The 9,546-nt window shown below is 32.7% G+C and overlaps 1 protein-coding gene across 5 annotated transcripts; it reads right to left on the reverse strand.

Annotated features, from left to right (window-relative positions):
* Window positions 1-3,454: 3,454 nt before the first annotated feature.
* LOC105114125 (ankyrin repeat-containing protein At3g12360-like) lies at window positions 3,455-9,180 on the reverse strand. 5 transcript variants are annotated; one of them, XM_011010554.1, is made up of 6 exons: window positions 8,574-9,180; window positions 6,218-6,800; window positions 5,973-6,116; window positions 5,684-5,851; window positions 4,645-5,138; window positions 3,455-4,378 (listed from the first exon to the last, which is right to left on the reverse strand). In XM_011010554.1, the coding sequence occupies exons 1-6, from the start codon at window positions 8,928-8,930 to the stop codon at window positions 3,770-3,772; spliced, it is 2,355 nt and encodes a 784-aa protein (XP_011008856.1). In that variant the 5' UTR covers window positions 8,931-9,180; the 3' UTR covers window positions 3,455-3,769. The 5 variants fall into 5 exon arrangements, with proteins under 5 accessions (XP_011008856.1, XP_011008855.1, XP_011008858.1 ...); XM_011010553.1 differs by having other exon boundaries at window positions 5,973-6,122; XM_011010556.1 differs by lacking the exon at window positions 8,574-9,180 and adding an exon at window positions 7,287-7,472 and having other exon boundaries at window positions 5,973-6,122.
* Window positions 9,181-9,546: the final 366 nt, after the last annotated feature.

Here is a 9,546-nt window from a genome sequence, read left to right on the forward strand (position 1 = left end):
AAATTAAAGGTATCTTGTATTATTAGATATATTATTATAAAACATGCTTTAGTTAAGGAGTTATTGATACTTCAAGTGCAAAATGATGATATAAAACCTTGATAAAAATGCACTTTTAAGTACTAATCAGTTGGAGACCAGTATTTATAGGTAAAAATGTTGCTAGGTTTTCAAACTTGGTCCCTCAACTTCTTTCTTTTTGTAAAATTTGATTTTTCTTAATTTTTTTGTATATTTTGAAAACGAGCAATATCAACGTCGACTCGATGACGAAAATCAATGATTTAAAAAATAACATGTGAAAAGTCGAACGCATTCGAAAGACCCTTAAAAATTTAAATTCTTTTTTAGACGATATTGAAAATGCTAAAATGAAAAAAATATATTAAAAAACATATTTTTTTGGATTTTTGTTGTGTTTCTCTATTTTTGGATTTTTCTAAAAATTTATCAAAACATGGGTCAAAAATTAGGTAGCAACAATATTCATCTATAATAGGCATGACCTCTGACATTTGCCTCAAATAGTAAATTAATGGGTAGATGATCCATTGAGTCATACAAAAATAGCGGGAAATCATTTCAAATTTATAGATTTTTTGGATGATATTTGTTTCAAGCTTCTTTATGTGTTGGGTATGCAACTTGCTAATGCATATATCTCTAAAAAAATAACTGATTTTCATGAGTGCATCTCATATTTGTTTTTGGTAATAAATCCTTAGAAGCAAGTGAAATGATTTTATTTTTTTTACATAAACACATGATAATCATGATTCTTCATTTCATAAACTCTGCAATCATTTAAATTCACCAATCTAGATTTGTTCAAAACATGTCCATGAGAAAAACAAATACTGTTTAGTTATTGCTAGAAAAGTAGTTATGTGTTTTTCTTTGCTAAAATGACAAAAATATATTAAAAAACATATTTTTTTGGATTTTTGTTGTGTTTCTCTATTTTTGGATTTTTCTAAAAATTTATCAAAACATGGGTCAAAAATTAGGTAGCAACAATATTCATCTATAATAGGCATGACCTCTGACATTTGCCTCAAATAGTAAATTAATGGGTAGATGATCCATTGAGTCATACAAAAATAGCGGGAAATCATTTCAAATTTATAGATTTTTTGGATGATATTTGTTTCAAGCTTCTTTATGTGTTGGGTATGCAACTTGCTAATGCATATATCTCTAAAAAAATAACTGATTTTCATGAGTGCATCTCATATTTGTTTTTGGTAATAAATCCTTAGAAGCAAGTGAAATGATTTTATTTTTTTTACATAAACACATGATAATCATGATTCTTCATTTCATAAACTCTGCAATCATTTAAATTCACCAATCTAGATTTGTTCAAAACATATCCATGAGAAAAACAAATACTGTTTTGTTATTGCTAGAAAAGTAATTGTGTGTTTTTCTTTAAGGCAAAACTAGATTTGAGTTTTGTGACCCATAACCCATCATAAACCAACTCCATATTTTTACAGTGACAAAATAAAGATATATCAATTCTAGCCTTCATGTTGTCCTTTGTCTTCATTTTCATGTCCATCTTCATGTTAAAAAGATCTTCTTTTCTATATGTATGACATCCATATTATGTTAGAGGAGATTAGTCTTCCAATAAGAAAGCATCTTCCAATAAGAAAGCTCTCCAAAAAACACTTTACTTTATCTAATTATGGGTCACATCAAAATTAGAAAACTTCTGTTTATCGGATTGAAAACCAACCACAATACCCTTGTAATATGAGACCACATCATATATTTCTTCCCCTAATGATATCGATAGTGTATCATCCCTCTCAAATCTACCTATAAAAAAAATCCTTTTATATTTATGATAGGTTGGCAAGAACTTCCATTGACAATAAAAAAAAAGATGTTTTGCCACTATTTGTTAAGATGAAGGTCTTTTTATTTTTCATATAGTATGAACAAGCTAATTTTCCATTCATGCTCCAATCAGAAATAATCTCATACACAGGAAAGTCATTGATAGTCCATATTAAAGTTGCCTTCTTCCGACAATTTTGCTTCCATATGTCAAAGTATTGAATGACCCTAATTGACTCAACTTATGAATTAACGATCAAAGACAAACATCTATATTTTTACCTGGATTATTAGGATCGGATATAATTGCAAATAAGTATATGAATTCTAGCCTTATACACATCTACGAAAGTAAGTTATAAACTGTGAGTATCAATAGCCAACAAGAATAAAGTGCAACAAATGACCCAATGAATTGAATCAATTTAAACATAACCAAAGATGTAATTGTTTCCTAGCTTCACCATTGAAAATTTGCGCCATGACTCCATCCACCATATCACATGAATGATGTCATATCATGTGCTTAAAAGTCTTTGAAGACATGAATAAGCTTTGCAACCTTTGAGTGATTGAAAAGTATTTTAGTTTTCTATGTATGACAAGTGTCATTCCCCTACTAGTTTTGAGTTTATACCGAGAATGCTGACAAGTTTTGTATTTTGTAAAATCTGTATTTTCACAATAATATAACATGTAAAAGTTTGGACATATGTCAAGTTTTTGATATTCTAAACCAAGAGGTTTTATTATAGATTTAATAGCATATATTTTTTCTTTTAGTCTATTCTCTTAAGTTAAAATACTTCTTGTTTATTAGATGAATTTGTCGTAATTAGCATTACTCACAACATGATTTAATTTTAACCTAACTTGATGGACTAAGTGTATTTATAAACGTAGTCTTTAAACTTTTTTCTTGGAAAAGAACATGTATTATTAGTGGTGGAATATCTAGTGATTTTTACGGAGGATAAACCATTAGTTAGCCATGATTGTGCATTGTCTGCAAGCCTTCGAGGCATGTGTCATGCAATTATGGAGACGCAAAGAATAGGTGCAAAAGATATGTGAGCACACTAATTAGTCATATTATTGATGATATTATTGAATTATTTTTTTCTGATAGGTTGCTTTCAAAATAGATATCACAACCTTTTAAATAGGTTTTAAATTGACTTTTAAAAGTAAAAACAATCATAATTCTTATTCAAATAAAAAATAACATAAACACTAGATATATGCTAAAAATTTCAAAATTAACCAGGAAAATAATAAAATTAAATTAAATAGCAACTTTAAGTCTAATTTGAAGGGTAATTTGAGCTTTGGTGGTTATATCCAGCTAACACTATAAAAACAGCATAAAAATCTTCTGAAAACATCTAAGACATTAAATAATTAAATTAAAAATAATAGATATTTTCGTCAGATAAGTTGTTTGGTGAATTTATATCCTTTTAGGTTTGAACTTGTCTATATATACTATGGTACCCATATAATCTAAATAAAATAAATCTATATCGGATTGATCAAAATCTCTTGTATCAAGATCCTTGCAATACCTAGTAGTGCCGTGGAATACAATAAATAATCCCCCTCAAGCTGATTGAGAAAATCGAAGAGAGATATCCATTAATAATAATAACCATAAACTTACACCCAATTTTACTACAAGTAACCGATTGAAGCAAGATGTTAGTCCTAACTTCATATCAGAACCTATTACACACTATATATAACACATACTGACTTCTAAGGCCATCATTAAAGATAGCACAACCTCATAAATATCACGAAATTGAACACTCAAGCATTCTGTATCACTCAATATATAGTGATCAATAGTAGAGGTTCAAACCAACAATAAAAAGGAAAAACCTCTATGCCACTTTAGTCTCCCTACATGGTAGGCAAGGGACTAGGAACGATGGATGAGCTTCCAGTTTTTCTTGAGAATGTTGAATGTAGAGCCCATAAAGGAGACGTACAGACGGAATTGCAATATTCCAAATATTAAGACAGGAAGGAATGACGCAATAGAAAGGAGTAATGTTGTCAACCTCCTCTCTGTCTGAATGAGTATCAAAATTGTTGCGCCAAAGGATAGCATGGTCGTTAACACAGAAAAGAAGAGGAAGGAGAAGCCAACAATAAGTTTTCGAGGAAGAGAGATGTGGAATTCTTGTAGCTCAAATGGAGAGGTCAACAAAGAGAGAAACACCACAAGCGAAGTCAAGGAGCTTGCTAAGGAGACAACATCAGAGACAGTGAAAATCAGAAAATAGGGAGAGTTGATGAAGATGGGCTTGCCTTTTTCATCAGAACCTCCGGGCACAGTATAGGCAGCAGCAAAGACAACAGTTGCAACAAGTGCAGCTACTGTGGAACAAGACTGTGATGTTTCCTTAATCCATATTTGTGCCTTGTTCAGTTGCTCCTCGTGCGCTATTTCGAAGCACTCTTTTGCAGTCTTTCCATCTTTGTTCAGAAGCGGGACATAATAAGAAGGAATTACGTCTTGCACTCGCTGCAATAATTGGGAGATAAATATGATTGTTATTGCTAAATAATACCACGAATTACAGAAATGTTATTACTAGAGCGCAGATAGTTTTTATTTGTGAATAATATTAAAGTTTTTCCCTAAGTAGTTGGTTAGGAGAACTAGTTCAGCCTGATGTTTTAATTAAGTTCAAGTTTTATTACTCGCGTCTTGGAGAGGAATCTTTTTACCGTTTAACGGTTTCTGTAAAACTTGTATCAAGTAAAGACAAAGGGATGAAAAGGGCTCACCTCAAACCATTTCAACTCCTCCTGAAGTTGGAGTGCAGGCCCAGGCTTGGTTACTCCACTGTTTTTTATCATATCTGCAACATGGTGCAACAATGTGTTGCCGCTAATATCAACAACTCGACGCATTCTAGCGAATGGTATTTTCTTTTCCTTCACAATATCGAAGATTTTTTCCTGGCGATACATGACGGCCACATCCAAAATGCTCCGATTCATTTCATCGCGCTGGTCAATTGCATGAGGATGTAGCCTTATTATCAGCTCCACAATCTTTTCTATTCCCCTTCTAGTTGCAGTAAACAATGGGATCTCCTTTTTAGTAGTTAATGATGACAATACAGGAGTGTTTTGAGAAGTTTGCGCACGCGTTTCTTGCTCTTCCTCCGTTTTGGTGACTCGTTTAAAAGAATCATCTTCCTTTATTAGGCTTTTGGCGAATTCCAAAGCAAATACATGCTTTCTTTTCTGGTTCCAGATTCTTTCTAGCCAGCATCCTACATCATGATCGTGCGAAAGGGAATGAAATTAAACATGGGTGAGAGCTAGACATTATTATGAAATGGAAAGAAATGTCAATAATGATAGTAAAAGGTGAAAACTAAATTTAGTGGAAGCACAAGGATTATTTGCGTAAGCATCTAAAAATAGGATGTGAACGAAAACCTCTTTGTAACATTTGTTTCAAGCATAAGGTTTGTGTTTGTAAATAATTCATCTCGATGTAAATGTTTAAATTATTATCTTAAAAAGTAAATTTATATTAATTCACTAATACACCTTTTTAAGTGACAATGAGATGTAAGCTCGATTGGTGTCAACAATTGGGAAGAACTACTCTGCTTGTGTAGCCCGTGTCCGCTAAAAAAAGAAACAGCGACTCGGTTATATAAAAGAACTAATATTGGCTACAGGATTCAAATATCGGGTCAAGCCATGAAATTTAAATTCTTATGATTCCTTAATGCTGACATGAATGAAATGTGTTTCATTGCATTGGAGAACTTGATCTAATCTCATATATAAGGTAGCTCAACAATACCTTCAGGGACCTTTAAATTTTTGAGTATGCCGCCTCTTTGATTCCTCTCCGAGAAACTCCCAGGATCTCCTGAGTTCCTCCCCCGACCGCTCTCAAGATCTCTCTTATTTTCCGGGCACCAAGTTTGTACCTGTGATTTTACCTCGTGGTGACGTTTAACAGGAAGGCCTGCAACATAATTTAGAGTTCAAATTATATACATATATATGTATGTGTATGTCCATGGTATTCAAACAAGAATATGTAGGCAATATTGTAAGGTCTAATAATGTGGTTGGAGTAGGCATACAACAGTGGATGAGTCTTTCAAATATGCCCATGGGAAATCCACTCTCAAAAGCAGCTGGCATTTCGGCTAGAAGTTGAAGAGTAGATATTTGATTTTTGTCCTTCAAGTTGGCGAGCGATTTATCCAATTCCAGCAACAGTAAAGCTGTTTCTGCATTCATGAAATTAGGAAGACAAAAATTATACAATATCTTATATATGTATACTTTTTAAATTTGAGAATACAATAAAGAGAGGAATTGCTACCAAATTTTTGCCCTATGATAGCAGCGCTAAGGATGGACAGGTCATCTCCCGATGGAACCGATCGCTTGCTGTGAGTTGGTAATAGGCGGCCATTATCATCCACGCATTGTTCTGGATTGTGTCTGATTAAATACTCTACTATTTCTGTCTTCGCAAATCCGGCAGCTGTAAACAACGGGGTTTCACCGAACTCATTTGGAATCGAAAGTAGCTCTGGACAACGTTCTACCAAGAGTATTACAGCCTTATAATTGCCATAGATGGTTGCCTCGTGAAGAGCCGTATTTCCAAATTTGTTTTTTTTCTTGAGAATTTCTGTCTCAGTAGTTAAAGGTAATTCTCTTTTCTTCATGATTTCAAGTAAATCTTTAAGTGGTTTCTCTTCTTTGCTGTGTATAGCTAGATGAAGTACAGTATCCCAAGTGTCCGTAACTGGAGAGGAAAAATATTCGATATGTTCCTGACAGTGTTCCTGATAGTAGGTAACCATTCTTTTCCAGTCTCCTTCCATGGCTGCTCCATAAGTTGCTTCCACATATCCCTGTTTTGTCTCAGCATCTCCCCGTTTTTTCTCAAATGCTCTCTACATATAATTTGTTAGAATTCATGAGAGTTTGCCTCTGAAGTTTGAAACAATCTTAGTTAGACCTAGTCTTTGTTATTGTTTCATATCAGATTCATGCTCCTTAATTTTCTGTTTTCGGTTGGTACGTAGAAGTAGTGCTAATAAAATCTGATAGTAGTTAAGACTTTTAAGTAATTTCAGTTTGGTTTTAAGCCAATAAATAGGCCTTCCCATTTGTGAAATGTATTCTGCTCTTCTTCAACTATTAAGTCTCAAATTATCTACCTCTCCCTGCAAGTTTTAGTCATTTATTTTCTGCAGTTTTAACAAAATTATGCAAGTAACTATTGTTTGAACCATCTCAACTCAAAGCTAGTCAAACTGTTATGTGAAATTCTAAGAAAAAATATATTAACACACAATACCGATCATTAATATAATGGAAAACAAAATTCGTAAGTAAAGATTCAAAGAGAACTGCAAGCATGTCATGCACGTACATACCTTTTAGTAATGGAAATGAGTTAGAGGATGATGGTAGTTTAGGAGGTAGTTTAGAGGTTTTAGTGATCAGAGATTTTAGTAAAGGTAGTTTGATAGTTAAGGTTTTTAGTTGTAGTAGTTTGGTAAAAACTTAGTTGAAGGATGTAGGATACACAAAACTTAGTTTGATAGTTTGGTAAAAGAAAGACTTAGTTTGTAGTTTAGAAATGGTTGAAGGATGTAGGATACACAAAACAAAAACTTCGTTGATAGTAGATATAATACAAGGATAAGAATTAAAAAAAAAAGGTTTTTAAGCTTAGAATAGTTTTTGGCTTACCTTACAAGTGATGGTTGCATGACTATTTATAGCCCTTTTAACCAACCTAAATGGAACAACTTAGACAAACTTTTCACCTATAGAACTTGCAAGAATCTTAGCCATTTCACTAGAAAATTCTAGAGTTGTTTGAATTGTGAATGGGCATTCTTTCTTTCATAGAACATTTCTAGTGTTTGTTTAATTTCTCTAGAACTTTTCTAATTTAACTTAGCGCGCTAACTTGTAGTTTGTAGTATTTTCTAGAATTGACTTCTAGAATCTTCTTTTAAGTGCATTAATAATTTAACACTCATTGCACTTAACTGATACTCTAAGTTGATATCGTACTGCCTCAAACTTAACTTATGCACTCTTTCTTAATGCACTTAACTGATACTTTTAAGTCGTACCTTAAACTTAACTCATGAAAGCACTTTCATAAATATATTTGCTAATTGTTTTTCAGTCTTGAAATATTCAAACTCGATTTTTTTATTACTAACTGCTTTTTATAGAAAGTGATATTTGATTAATATGTATTTAGTTCTGCTATGGAATACAAGAATTTTTATTATAGAAATCGTTGACTTATTATTACATAATATCATTGTAGATCCATTAATTTCTCGATAATATATCTAGAATTATGAGACCTTGCATTAAGCTTAGACTGAAAAGGACTCTCAATAGAGTCTTCTTCGTATTACTGAGTCTTTTCTCATGTGCTTCTAAATAACATATTAGTTCAGCTACTTACAAGGTTGTTAAATCTTTCGATTATTTTATAGTAGTAACTATAGTCATTTTCATGTAAGACTAACTAGAAATTTTTCAACAATCCTTTGATCAGTAACATGTTCTCCTACAGATCTTGTTTGATTTACCACTACTTTAACTCTTCCACGATAATCATTAACTGTCTCAGAATATTTCATTTCAATATTTTCCAACTCTCTTCGTAGTATTTGGAGTCTAATGATGCGTACCTCAGAATCGCCGCGAAACTCCTTCCGCAACGTACCCCACGCTTGCTTTGCTGTTGAAGCTTCACTAATCCTAGGAAAAATTTTAATCGCTAGTGACTGTTGAATCAAATATAGGGCACTAGCATCCTTCTGTTTTGTTACCTCCTTTTGTTGTGCTTCTTCTAGAATAGAGATATTTGTTGGCTTCTTAAGTCCCTTCTCAACAATATTGTCCGTAAGTCCCTTCCCAACAATATTGTCCGTAAGATTTTGAGACTCGAAGAGTGTCATCATTTTTTTTTCCCACAAATCATAGTTGCTACCATCAAAAATGGGAAGTGGCACAGAGATAGATTGTGATGAATTTGTGGTGGCCATATAGACTCTAATGCCCACTTACGATCAATTGAGCTCTGATTCCACTGTTAGAGGATGATGACAGTTTAAGAGGTTTTAGTGTTTAGGGGTTGAAATGAAAGTAGTTTGATAGTTAAGGTTTTTAGTTGTAATTTGGAAATGGTTGAAGGATGTGGGATATACAAAGCAAAATCTTTGTTGATAGGAAATATAATACAAGAAGGAGAGTTTTAGGACAAAGGTTTTAAGCTTAGCATAGTTTTTAGTTACCTTACAAGTGATGATTGCATGGCTATTTGTAGCCTTCTTAAAAAATCTAAATGGAACAATCTTTCCAGCCATAGAACTTGCTGAAATCTTAGCTAATACACTAGAAAATTCCAAGTTCTTTGAATTGTGGACAAGCATTCTTTCATTTCTAGAATATTCCTGGTGTTTGTTTGATTTCTTTATTCCTTTAGTCACTTAACTTAGCACTAAATTATAGTTTGTAGTGTTTTCTTTAATTGATCTCTAAAATCTTCTTTAGGTGTATTCATAATTTAACAAAATGATTGGAATGCTGCTACAGCTAGCTCTTGGCAAAATCAACGTCAACAAGAAACTTGTTTCCAAGAGATGACTACAAAGAAACAAC

This window comes from Populus euphratica, unplaced genomic scaffold (assembly GCF_000495115.2).
Source record: "Populus euphratica unplaced genomic scaffold, PopEup_1.0 scaffold488.1, whole genome shotgun sequence".
Taxonomy (NCBI): Eukaryota; Viridiplantae; Streptophyta; class Magnoliopsida; order Malpighiales; family Salicaceae; genus Populus; species Populus euphratica.